Here is a 14,198-nt window from a genome sequence, read left to right on the forward strand (position 1 = left end):
AAATGACTTTTTAGTCAATCATATTTCTTTCAAGAGGGATCAAGTATACTTATCAGATAAAATATTTGCATGTTGGAGTTCATTCTGTTATCATGGAAACAATTTGTATTGCCATCCTTCATGTATTCAAAGACTGCGTTGTATAATTATTAGACCTATAGAATTTGGAATAGTTTGTAGGTTCCATTTAGGAGAGGGTCACTGGATTAAGGGTCATGGTCTTCTGCTTTGAAAGAAAAAAATAAACATTGGCAGGGGGAAATTTACAACGACAGTTATGCTAGAAAATAGGCCATATTCTCATCAGTGTGAAAGGGGTTAGAGTTGTATAGCAGTTTACATACATGAACCCTAAGCATTAATAGGAAATGTTGGCCGCTTGCGGACTTTGGGACATGTGAGCAGAGTGCCTGTCCTGTGTCTGCAGTCCTCCCCGCCCCTCACCAGCCACGGCAGTGCAGCCAGCAGCATAGCTGGATAATACTTCCCCCTCCAAGGGGGAAGAAACTGCGTGGAGGGAGTTAATGCTGTAATAAATCTCATTACCGTGCCCGGTACAGTGCGGTGTAAATTAAGGCATCTTGGAGCTGGAGCATACAGTGGAGAACAGCTACTTCCTAGCTCTGGACCCTTTCTGGCTAGCCATATCCCATTCATCCACTCAACATGCATAATGCAATACAGGATCTTCGATATGGAATAGCTACTGGTGGTTATCTGGTAGGGATGCAGTACTACTGTCATACTGCAGAGCTGTCTTTACACACTTTGCAGCCACAGACAACAGGGATATTCTTCTGATTTTGCCAGGGAAAGCATGCATTTGCTTCCCTCCTCGTCTCAAAGCAGAGGGCATTATATTGCCCTCAGGTTGGAGAAGCTGCAATAGTTAGATAAAAGGCTGCTCCTTAGAGCATGGTAAGGTAAAATTCAGCATATGGTAATTTCTTCTCCACGTAAATTACTCAAATTTCTATTCCTGCTGTTGTATTAAAATTCACCAGCACAATACCCTTCTTTGACCAAAGAACTATCTTTTCATCAGCCTTGTGAGTTTGGGCAAGAGCAGGTGCTTGAAAGCTACTGAGGTGCAGTGTTACAGCTGGTGTTTAGTGAAGCAGGCTTCCTTGTCTTTGCTGTGGTTTCCCATTACGTTTGTGCCACACAATCTTTTATCCTGTGTTCACTCTGTTACACTACTGAAGAATGAAATCGGAGAAGGTAGAAGTGCAAGGCTGTTCCTGTTAACAATGCTGTATTTACTTTTTCCGGTGACTAGAGTCTGTCAAGCTTTATCCTCCTTTATTTTGCCCCTTTGCTACTGAATCTATAGAAAATCATTGACTGGCCTGGAAATAGTTAAGGCAATTCATGTCGTTCCACTGTATGCTCCCTCATCCTGGAATAGCTTGGGAAGAATTTTAAAACCAAGCTTAATTTTAGGGATAGTGAGCAAGTTTGACCCAAAATTTTGTCCAAAACTGGAATTGAAAGGTTTAGAACAGAACAGGTTTGGATAATGTTTTTGGAAGTCAGCTAACCTTTCATTCTCATGGGCCTCAGGAACTACTAATTCTTTCTGTGATCAAAAGCCAAAATATCCCAAGAAAGAGATTGGTGTCCTTAAGGTATCTCCAGCCCATTCCGTACTTGTGTGTCCAGCCCTGTGTGAGAGTGCTTGAGGGGGCTTTTCTTCCTTTATCCTGAGGTAGAAGTCTGCCAATGGGGAGCCACACTTCTGCTTGTGTATACCGATCAGCAGAAGGCCACTGCACAGAGTGTGAGCTGTCCCCTGCAGTGGAGTAACAGCCCGGCTGTTGCAGTTTGCACTCCTCTGTGTCAGCCAAATTATCTTCCGTGACATCTGCTGGAGTATAGCTCCTCTGTCCTCATCATCCCCACAGAGTGGGTTGCAGCTTCCAGTAAATCACAGTGTGGCCCAAAGTATTTTGATCTCCCTCTGCTGGCTTTGCAGCAGAAGTTAACTAATTGTTGCTGGTTCACAAAAATTGGTTGACATAAGTCACTAAGGCCTCAATCCTGCAAATAGTCAATGGAACAACTCCCATGCTTAACATTAATTCTGTAAACACTTCAGCATGAATATGGAATTGGTGCAACAAAAATAACCAGATTAATTTCAGCTTTGTTGAAAACAGCACTTAAGTTAGTTTTTCCACACCGGAAACAAAATGTCAGGTGGAAATGTATTGTCAGGCTTCAGACGATACAGGAATATTAAATAAGTGTAAAATAAATTGACAGTGTTTTAAATAATTTTTGTGTCAGTTTGACCACAGAAATGTATCTTTAAGCCTCATTTTTAAATGAGTAGGTCATATTTTATTCTGAGTAATAAAAATAAAGTTCAACCTAGAAGAAGCCATACTATGGCACAAAGGCTGGATGATTAATAAAGTATTCTTGATTGACTACTAATATCTGGACTTTGTTTACTCTCCCCGGGAGCATAGAGAGTTGAAGGAACACATTGATCAGAAAGGCAGGACTCTCTTTTACCCCAAAAGCCGTAAATGCTGCCAGAATGCACTTCAGGGCCTCTGGAATTAAGTGAGTGTATATGTTTTTCTCATCCCATTACTCAGTGTTGCTTATTTTCCCCTGTAACATTCCTTGCCTTTCAGCTGCTATGGCAATCAGCAGTACTGCTTATACTTCGTGTGTGTGTGTGTGTGTGTGTGTGTAACTTTGAGAACGTGGGCTCTTGCCCTCCCCTGAACTTCTTCCTCTAAGGTTGGAAGTATGAAAATTACACTCAGTTGCATTAGTTCCCCCCCAAACACTTAATATAGAGTAGGTTAGACCTCCAAATACTCGTCCTTCCTGCATCTCCTCATCTCTTGAATCACACTTTCAAAATTTGAATGTAGTCATTTACACTCTTTATAGTTAACTGCAATTGCTACTACTCCTGACACTGATTCCTACCACTACTGAGTAAGCATGTTGGATGCCCCAGGAACAATTATAGACCTTCATTTTGAAAACACTCATGCACATTGTGATGTTCTATACCTTGGGGGAGCGTGCTGTAACTTCCATATTCCTCATTTTCATATAATCCTGATCTTACATATAAAGCATGCCTTGTAAGGTATCAGGGGAAAGGTTATGATCTGCTAGAAGTCATTTCTCTATCCATATATGTCTATCATTAATGCATATAAAGTTATGAGAATTGTGTAGTATGGTTGTCACTAACACATGCTGTAAGTTGCGGGAATCAGCCAGATATTAGCTCCCCAGAGGCAACAGCAAGGAAAGTAACCAACGCCTGGGTGGGATGTCAAACAATCCATCAACAGCTATTGTCCAGCAAGGGAGCTACAATGCAATGACTCACCTGCATGAGGCCACAACAGTAATGCTCACCTGACTCGGAAGTGGGGGAGCAAAGCCAAGGGGGAGGAAAGGACCTAATAAAAGGAAAAGACATTTGCCATGCCCTTCCTCTCTCTTCCACCTACATCTACAGACACCACCACACCAAGTGACTGAAGCGCTGATCAAAGGGGAGAGCCTGGCTGAAAAGCAACCAGCCAGCCTGTGGTAAGAAGCATCTAAAATTGTAAGGGCATTGAAAGTGTTAAAATCAGCTTAGAATGCATTTTGATTTTATTGCATTTGACCATCTTACATGTTATGTTTTGACTTATAATCACTTAAAATCTATCTTTATAGTTAATAAATCTGTTTATTTTACCTGAAGCAGTGCATTTGGTTTGAAGTGTGTCAGAGGCTCCCCTTGGTACATATCAATTTCTTTGTTAAATTGATGAACTTATATAAGCTTGCAGCGACCAGAAGATTTAACTGGACACCGCAAGATGGAGGTTCCTACGGTTGTGTCTGGGACCGGAAATATTGGCTAGTGTCACTCAGTTGCAAGTAGCTGGGAGCAGCTTACATGCCAGAGGCTGGGCATGAACAGCCCAGGAGTGGGGGTTTTTACAGTAGAGCGAGGTAAGGCTGTCTCCCAGAGTCAAGGATTGGAGTGAACTAGCAGATCACCAGTCCGGATAACACCAGAGGGGAATGTCACACACATATTTAATTTTACTACCATGTGTAGCCCTACTGAATTCCATGCGACTACCTGGGATAGTAACGTTAAGTATGTGCATGAGTATCAGCAGGATCAGGGTCATAATTATGACCTTCACCCTAATGGGTTAAATCCACTTCTGATATAACTTCACACGCTAGTACATATGACCCTAATGACCATTGCCTAATAATGAAGGAAAGGGAGCCAGTCTTCATGATGTCTTTATGACAGTTCCTAGTATATATCACAACTAGCAAAGATTTTCCTTTAAGATTAAAAGAAAAGTCAGCAGTCAGGATTTTGTTTCACTCTTTCCTTGGTGGCTCGAAGCCATTTTTGCCACAGGTCCCTCTTTTTCTAGAAGATAGGGGTGCAGTGCCCTTTCAAGCTTGTGGGAAGAAAACTGTAGCAAATGGGCAAAATGAAAAGTGAGTTAAGGGCCCTGTGCTGCCTGGTTAGTAAGGTGGGGATGGCTCAAGGCCCTCACACCTCTCCTATGGTCCCTGGGCTGTGGCCAGGCACTCCCCTCAGCACAGAAGTTGCTCCCTCTAGCACACGGGGAGCATTAGCCACTCTGACAGAGGGAGAATGACTGTAGAAACTAATGACAGGATTCAGAGTAGCAGCCATGTTAGTCTATCCGCAAAAAGAACAGGAGTACTTGTGGCACCTTAGAGACTAACAAATTTATTAGAGCATAAGCTTTCGTGGGCTACAGCCCACTTCATCGGATGCATAGAATGGAACATATAGTAAGAAGATATATATATATATATATATACATACAGAGAAGATGGAAATTGCCATACAAACTGTAAGAGGCCAATTAATTAAGATGAGCGATAATATATATTAATTAGCCTCTTACAGTATGTATGCTGACTTACACCATGTGAGAATCTGCCCTTCATTGTTTTGATGTCATTCTTTTCCCTCCTTTTTCTCTTCCTTAATGTTTTATACTTTATTCCCCCCACATACACACTTCCCGTCCTTTCGTTAGATTGAATGTTAATGCTGAAAAAACAGAGAAACATTTCATGATCTCCACAGACATGAAACCGATCCATAACAACATGCTTGCAGTAATTTGTCATTATCTTACACTTATCTGATACTATTTTGCCTTACGTTAACATGCTTTAATTTTTTTAAAAAAAGATTCAAAAATATAAAAAGAAACTGAATAGTAGCTGGCACAATGGGAGAACACTCGGCATTCTCCACAGACTGGGGAGAGAGAAAGAGGTTATTGTAAAATGTAGTGGACAGTTGCATGGGCAGTTTTGGTTGCACTGATGCCTATTGTCAGCTCTGAAACAACTTGCATTTGAAATGTTGTAGCCTGAGGAAACCCACTGTTCATAAATCAAGCCTGTAGTTGGGGTACAGTCTATAGGCCCAGACATCCTAAAAGATTTATAACCTCCCCACTGCAAATTGATTCTAGATACACACAGCTAGGAAAGTACAACAGCGTATTGTGTTCTTCTGTGCTGGAGTACCCCATGAGTCTCATTGGTTTCCGTTCATCTGAGTCCCCAATTCTAAGAAAGTGTACAAAACCCCATTGATCAATTGGCTGAGCTGTCAGGGCACAGCTAATGGTGTTCTTGTTTGTGCCAATCTTTCCTATCCCAGTGGTTTTATTTTGTTTATCTCTTGCACCTGGGTTAATTGCTGCAATCTACTGAGTCACTTGGTGCAATGGGATGTAAATGAAGTCGGAAGAAAGGGGGAAATATCTGGGTGGGCTGTTAATACATTAAGAAGAGCAGGGCCAGCTGCTTCCTGCTGAAGCTGAAAAGTATAGTATACACTTTAAAAAAAAATTAAAGCATGTAAATTCAATAGCAGGCTCAAATTGTTAAAATTTTTGCTGATCATTCTAGTCAGTCACAACATCCCCATCAATATCCTGAAGAAATAAACAAATATAGAGAGCTCAAGCCATTATGTCCATGATGAGAGACCTTACTAAAATATTATTCTGTCATCTCCATAGCCTCATTACAATTGCAAGTATATCATTCAGTATGATAAAATGCATAGGCATGAGGGAACAATATGATTGGCTTACAAAGATTCCAACCCATACAGTTATGGATGACAAAATCACACAGGTTACAGCTGCTTGACCTCTTCATCACAACAGAAAATTAATACACAACTGCATTCTCAGTCCCAATCAGATCAGCAAGATAACAGGTCCAAAATGGCTCTATAAAATGTAACAGACATAATTCAGTTGTATCCTTGTCCTGCTCCTTTACTCTTGAATGTGTTAATAATCCTTCTGGCAGGTACCAGTGACAGCAACAAGGGCCAGTTTGAATGTATCTAGGGGTCCTTCTCTAAGATAAATAGATATATGATTCAAACCCCACCCAGAACAGTACTCTTGTTTCTGTCTCTGGAAAATAAAAATAAAACTTTCCTTGTCACGCTTACAGGAAGTTTTTTCCCCACTCACAAGCGCTCGAAAGTCATTCAGAAATATGGAACACAGGAATCTTTAATTTGAGGAAAAAAGGCGAACACAACCAAAAGAAACATGACACAAAACAATGACATATATTTATATATTAGAACCTGAACAACCCAAATGAATACACCAAGAGTCTGGTCATCTCCCAGTCCAGCTTATGGAACTCCAGAACCCTGTATCACCACAAACTCCACCCACTAAAAACCCAACTCACAGGTTGAGTTAGTCTCAGTGGTAACCAAAGGATATCCAGGGGCAGCTCTCCTCTGCTTGTCAGCTCTAGACCTCAGAGAACTATTCTGCCAGATCTGACTCCAATGAGCAGCAACCTAGGCCAGTCCAGTGCTTCCAGGTCTGCCTGCACCAGCTGAGTGAGCTAGGACACTGTGAAGTCAGCTCACTATTGCCACCACTGGTCTGGTCAGGACTTCCTGTGGAACCAAGTCTACTCCACTGCTACCAGTGAGGCCTCTGCACAGAGCCAGCTCTGCTTCTCCATCACTACTCAGGTCAGGCTTGACAAAGCCCTGGCTGGGATGATTTAATTGGGGATTGGTCCTGCTTTGAGCAGGGGGATGGACTAGATGACCTCCTGAGGTCCCTTCCAACCCTGATATTCTATGATACTCCAGACAGACCTCTCTATGGAGTTTTTCACTGAGGTTAGGGAATCGCCACATGGGGAACACAGTGCAGAACTGGACCCTAGGGTAAAATCCCTATTCTCTAGATCAGAATTCTTCAAGACAAAACTTCCTATCTCTTTGTTGAGGCCAAGCTTTGTTATCCAACCAAAGTCTGTTTCTTGTTCAGTCAGGGTGATTCCTCACCCATGGCATATCTTGCACAGTTCTATGTCCTTTAATGAGCACAGTACCGGCAACAACCTATTGTCACCTTTACACATGAAAACAAACATTTCCAACCAAAACAACAAAAACTCAATAGTGGAATTATGGGTAAACAATATTACAATTCATGTAAATGAAGTTAGCCAGAGCTGGGTTTTCCACTTCTCCCCAACAGAGGGAACAGAGAACTCCATCCCTCTAGGTTTTCTAGCCAGGGTGCTTGCTTTAGTTTTTGGGTGAAGTAAAACTTTACTTTCAGCTTTAGATACAAATCTCCTCAGAATTCTGAGGGAGTCAGGTCTGGTTTTTTAGTTGCCACTTCTGCTTACCTTAGAGATTTAAACCATGTTGTTATTTGTATTACAGTAACTCAGAGGCCCCATTCTCCTAGGTGCTATACCATGCACATAGTGAGAGGCAGCCTCTACCCTGAAGAAAACACAGTGTAAATAGACAAGACAGATAAAAACAGCATTATTAACCCCATTTTGCATATTGGTAACTGAAGCACAGGGAGTTTAAGTAACTTGACCAAGGTCACACAGAAAGTCTATGACAGAGCCAGGAACTGATGCATATCCTGAGTCCCAGCCCATGGTCTTAACCACAAAACTATACATTCTGTCATCTGAGGTCCTTTCTCACATTATTTTCCTACCTTACTAGCTGTCATGCATCAGCATTTGAGAGACTTAGGATGAACGGTGAAAGCAGAGTTCCAACCCATTGTACATGGCAGTTCCTTTCTTAGTTCAGGATTTCCAGCATTGCTCTGAGACTGAGTGCTCTTTTTAGAATACCTCTTTAACCATTCCTATGTTCCAGTTTCCATCTTACAGTAGCATGTTCCAATATACTCTATGTTGGCACTGTAAAAAAACCAAACAACTAGTGCTGATATAGCACTTTCATCAGTAGATCCAAAGCACTTTTCAAAGGGAAGTGAGTATCATTATGCCCATTTTACAGATGGGGAAATTGACGCATAGTGAGGTGTAATAACTTACGCAAGGTCATCCAGCAGGCCAGTGGCAGAGCTGGGACTAGAACCAGGCACTTATTTTCTAGGCCACACTACCTTCCTTGATCCCCCCACAATCATTGCTGTTGCAGCCAGCCGAGAAAGACTGGCTTGTAAGAGAAGCCTGCTGTTATTGTCACAGCCTGTGGAAATACAAGCAATTCCTTGCAGAACCTACAGTTTCCAAGACGCAGGTGATATAAATTCCATGTCCACATTTTGCATCATACTGCCAATGAAAAAAAAAAATCACCACCATTGTAACCTTTAAACTCCTTTTTGATGCTGCTGCAGCCCAATTCCTGACAGGAGACTAAAAAGGAGAGCTTAACATTTTATTTTTTTAAATTGTAACCACTGGTCATTGAATCATGCAATAAGGGTTGTGACGCCTGACGTACATGCCTTAGGTTCTGATCCTGCATTGACTTCAGTGGAGTTTCACATAGGTACAGGGGTCTGCCTATGCAGAGCTCGTTGCTAGACTGGGGTTGTTGTTACAACTATATTTTGTGGTGAACGCCAAGAATTTCTAACTTTTTAATTTTATTAAAGCATAATTTTGAAACTCCTATTTCTAAAGCTGCTTTACTAGTAGAGACAATAAAAAAAGAACTATGGTTTAATTCAGTAACTCTGCTTTAGAATACATTTTAGCTAAGTTTTTTTAAAATCTTTTGGGAATTAAAATGCACTTCAGTGCTTGCATTTGTCAGCTAGCCACACTTCTGGAGTCATAGAGACACTCAATACCTGTGCTACCAATTGTGTGCTAATCAATGCATATAGCTGCAGCTAAGATATTCTTTTCTCCTTTCAATTAGCACTTATAATAAGATGTGGGCAGAAGCCCAAGAAGCCCTCAACGGTCTGCTCCAGAGGGAGATAGAAGATAAGCTCCTAAAGGTACAGAAGGATCGCATAACAGTGTTCCAGATGTTAGCCACCTTCTACATTAAATATGTGCAAATTTTCTGTAACTTGGAGACTGCCTACGACCAGATCGTTCACCCACAAAAACGGTTAGTGATTCGGCAAGTGCTGGAGGGAGTGATGGGCCGTATCCTGGAGCTAAAGAATGAAATGGTGCAGCTGGAGAACTCGGAGTTTCATTACTTTGATGATATCCTGCAAGATCTTAAGCTGTCCCCTGTAGGTATACTTTTATCGTAAGCAAGTTAGGAATATATTCTGTATATTCTATATTCTAACGTAAATCGCTTGATGTCAATGAATCTATGCTGATTTACATTATCTGAGGATCTAGCCTAGTATTTACCAGAAAGTCAATACTATTTAACAGCACTGGGCTAATTCTCTGTTGGTGTAAATTGGCACAGCACCATTTATTTCAATGAAACTGCCCCAATTTACATCAGCCGAGAACTTCGCCTACTATATGCTCACTAGTTTACTGCATAGTCATGTATTTCTGTTAAAAATAACTACACAGAATATATTCATTCGCGAGTGAGATTTTCACATGGGAGAATGATTTTAAAAATGAATCTGCTTGATCAATATGTTATATTTCAATATGTCTGGAATATTATCAAAGATGTATAGTTTTTAATAAAGGTTATGTCTTTCCTTTATGTCTGACTTGTTCTGCTTGGTCCTAAAGTGAACTCATGCTAGAATAACAGCTTCTATGTTAATAATGCAACATTGCAAATCCACCCTGATTTTACTGTAGGGTCACATAGGATGGTCCACTCAGGACCAAGCCACAGCTGATGTCAGAGTTCAGTTTGATTTGCCTTCTGCTTCAAGATGAATCAGTTTGAGCTCATGACTCATGACTCTCTCAGAGGTTACAGATAAAACTAGGTGGGAAATAGACTGGTCCTGTGGTTAGTTCTCCAAACTGCCACCTGAGAAACTTTAGTCTGCCCTCTCATTGCAAGACAGGAAGGGGCTGGGACCACATTCAATGTCTAGCGAAAAGGATTGCCTGGTAGTAACCCTTCTATCCAATTTAAGAGCAGTTGTCTGAAGGACATCCCAACTAACCCTAGTAAATACAGTGGAACCTCAGAGTTACAGAAATCTCAGGAATGGAGGTTGCCCGTAACTCTGAAATTTTCATAACTCTGAACAAAGCACAGTTTGGGCTCCAGAACCAGCAGCTGACACTCCAGGCCAGGATTCAACAGCAGCTGAGCCCCCTACTCAGCTCCAGCATGAATTTGCAAGCTTATCCCCCTCCAGGCGGGGGGGGGGGGGAAGGGAGGAGGGGTGTGTGCAAACAGCATGTTCCCCTCCTAGCCGAGGGGGACATAAAAACAGTGTCCCCCCACACCTGGCGACGGGCGAAAGCTGCGCAGACCCCAGCACTGCTCCTGCTCTGCTGGCTCTGGGCATGGGGGACAAGCAGTCCAGCTGTGCCTATCTTTAAGATGCAATACAGGCATAGTATAGTACTTGCTTTTTTGTTTTGTTTTGTGTGTCTGCTGCCACCTGATTGGTTACTTCCGGTTTCACATGGTGTCCCATTGACCGCTAAGTCCCTAACTCTGGTGCTTGTATCTTTGAGGTTCTACTGTATGGCCATAATATGGATCCTTGAAGGTTGAAGGTGTAAAAACCAGATGAGAAATAATGGTGATTTGATTGATAATTCCTTTCGTTTCTGACAACTCTACCTGTTGTCAAAGTTGGGTACTGTAGGTAACAGCTTTCTAATGGAAAAGTAAACAAAGGTATTGTTTAAATGATTACTATTTTCTGGATCCTGGTTATAATGTGAAAGAAATTTCCTAGTGGTATCTTAATATATTGTAGAATTAGTTCTTCGGGTTTTAGATATGAAACATGTTGCAGCTTTTAACTGATTATTTTGCCATATAAATATGTATAGTACAGTGATCGCTACTTATTTCAATCAACCATCTTTCTGCTATTTTATTCATAGCAGAGAACTATTTTGACCATCAGAAGACATATTGGAGAATATAAAGGCATCATTCAGAATCTGATAACTCAAAATGTATTAGATTTTTGTAAAAACCACAATTATGAATATTACTGTATTTTGATGATTTATAGGTAAATCAACCAAGAGAGAAAAGTTGATGAGTTTGAAATGTAACATTTTTAACATCAGGTATTAAAAAAATGAAGACGAATTCTCGTCCCTCTGCCCCACCTTAGAACTAACAAGGCATGGTGTACCTGCTGAGTGAAGATAGCATTGAGATGTTTCGGGAGGCTGGTTTAGAACTATTCTCAACAGTTGATGACAACATAGACTTAATTATATTTTTATCTGTAACATCCTTGGCTCCAGTACTAAGGTCCTGGTCAATGCACACAACAAACTCCATATATCTAGATGGGACTTCCCCCATCTTTGCACCAGGGCCCTTACTTTCATCAGTTGTGAAGGGCTTGTAGTCCAGCATAATCATGATAACAGTGAGGAATATTCAGAATTGCTAACTCCCAAGCATGTTACATCTGATGGATGATTCTGAGGTGCACTGGTTTTATTTTTGGTATGCCATTCAAGCATTTGTGCTTTATCTTTCTCCAGTTATCTGTGTACCACCTTTCTCTAGTTCACCTTCAGACATGGAATCTACCTATCTATGGTATTTATACAGATACTTTTTAATGTATTTATCCTTACTACACCTATGTAAGGTAGGGTATGGTTAAAGGCTCCATCTGTGACTTGATGTTTGTGGACAAATATCACAAGCCTATTGTTTCACAATGTTGTATCCTACAAAGTGCTTGAGAATGAAGGCTGTCCTCTTTTGGCTGCCTAATGCTTGGTGCTAGGCCTTTACCTCCTCGTACCGGGTAGAAGTCAGTTAGGCTGTGGGATTGTCTTATAATCAACCATAAAGAGTCTTGCATCCTTGAAAAACTGTGAAAGTGTTCATAGAATCATAGAATCATAGAATATCAGGGTTGGAAGGGACCTCAGGAGGTCAACTAGTTTAACCCCCTGCTCAAAGCAGGACCAATCCCCAACTAAATCATCCCAGCCTGGGCTTTGTCAAGCCTGACCTTAAAAACTTCTAAGGAAGAAGATTCCACCACCTCCCTAGGTAACACATTCCAGCGTTTCACCTCCCTCCTAGTGAAAAAGTTTTTTCTAATATCCAACCTAAACCTCCCCCACTGCAACTTGAGACCATTACTCCTTGTTCTGTCATCAGCTACCACTGAGAACAGTCTAGATCCATCCTCTTTGGAACCCCCTTTCAGGTAGCTGAAAGCAGCTATCAAATCCCCCCTCATAGTGTGCGGGCCAAAACTGGACACAGTACTCCAGATGAGGCCTCACCAATGCCAAATAGAGGGGAACGATCGCGTTCCTCGATCAGCTGGCAATGCCCCTACATATACATCCCAAAATGCCATTGGCCTTCTTGGCAACAAAGGCACACTGTTGACTCGTATCCAGCTTCTCGTCCACTGTAACCCCTAGATCCTTTTCTGCAGAACTGCTGCCGAGCCATTCAGTCCCTAGTCTGTAGCGGTGCATGGGATTCTTCCGTCCTAAGTGCAGGACTCTGCACTTGTCCTTGTTGAACCTCATCAGATTTCTTTTGGCCCAATCCTCTAATTTGTCTAGGGCCCTCTGTATCGTATCCCTTCCTCCAGCGTATCTACCTCTCCTCCCAGTTTAGTGTCATCTGCAAACTTGCTGAGGGTGCAATCCACACCATCCTCCAGATCATTTATGAAGATATTGAACAAAACCGGCCCGAGGACCAACCCTTGGGGCACTCCACTTGATACCGGCTGCCAACTAGACATCGAGCCATTGATCACTACCCATTGAGCCCGACAATCTAGCCAACTTTCTATGCACCTTATCGTCCATTCATCCAGCCCATACTTCTTTAAGTTGCTGGCAAGAATACTGTGGGAGACCGTGTCAAAAGCTTTGCTAAAGTCAAGGAACAACACATCCACCGCTTTCCCCTCATCCACAGAGCCATTTATCTCATCATAGAAGGCAATTAGAATAGTCAGGCATGACTTGCCCTTGATGAATCCATGCTGACTGTTCCTGATCACTTTCCTCTCCTCTAAGCGCTTCAGAATTGATTCCTGGAAGACCTGCTCCATGATTTTTCCAGGGACTGGGGTGAGGCTGACTGGCCTGTAGTTCCCAGGATCCTCCTTCTTCCCTTTTTTAAAGATGGGCACTACATTAGCCTTTTTCCAGTCGTCCGGGACTGACGTCGTGTTGATTTCTTGATCATTCTAGGGAGTAGCTCATCATTCCCAGCATAGAGATGGAGTGCACATCTCATTTCAGATTTTTACAACCAAACATTGTTTCATGTCTGAAGCAAGAAAGTGCTCCCTGAACCTGCTAAATGGAACAGGCTCATCTCATCATTGCTGGGGCCATCAGGACAGAAATCTGCAGACAGACTTGGAAATAATAGTGCATACATTTCCCTTCTCTGGGAAAAAAGGAGCATAAGTGAGATATTCATATAGGAACAGGTGAGGAAAACCAAGAGAACAACTTGTGACACAGCATGCTCTTAAGAGCAGTCAAAAATTAAGATGGAAGAAGCAGAAAACTAGGCCAACAATGTAGTCAGAAAATCTCTCAAATCAGGCCTCTGCTGTGATAGAGACAATTATGTAAAAGAGGCAAAAACTCTCTATGCCATGACACAAACCCAGTCCTGAGCTTTCCCTTACATACAGTACCACAACAGGGGGGCCTGGGCTCCAGGACAGGAGCCACTAACAGGAAAGCTAGATGGGCTTGCTACTCACATGTGGTAAGAT

General features: G+C 42.0%; 1 protein-coding gene across 1 annotated transcript in view; it reads left to right on the forward strand.

Moving 5' to 3' along the window:
* The first annotated feature begins 666 nt into the window (after positions 1 to 666).
* Positions 667 to 14,198, forward strand: part of DRC11 (dynein regulatory complex subunit 11) — a 147,483-nt gene continuing 133,951 nt past the window's right edge. The window contains exons 1-2 of the mRNA XM_077829482.1: positions 667 to 720; positions 9,219 to 9,581. Coding sequence (XP_077685608.1) covers positions 667 to 720; positions 9,219 to 9,581 — 417 coding nt within the window. The remainder of the gene's footprint in view (positions 721 to 9,218; positions 9,582 to 14,198) is intronic.

This window comes from Eretmochelys imbricata, chromosome 11 (genome assembly GCF_965152235.1).
Source record: "Eretmochelys imbricata isolate rEreImb1 chromosome 11, rEreImb1.hap1, whole genome shotgun sequence".
In the NCBI taxonomy this organism is placed as follows: Eukaryota; Metazoa; Chordata; order Testudines; family Cheloniidae; genus Eretmochelys; species Eretmochelys imbricata.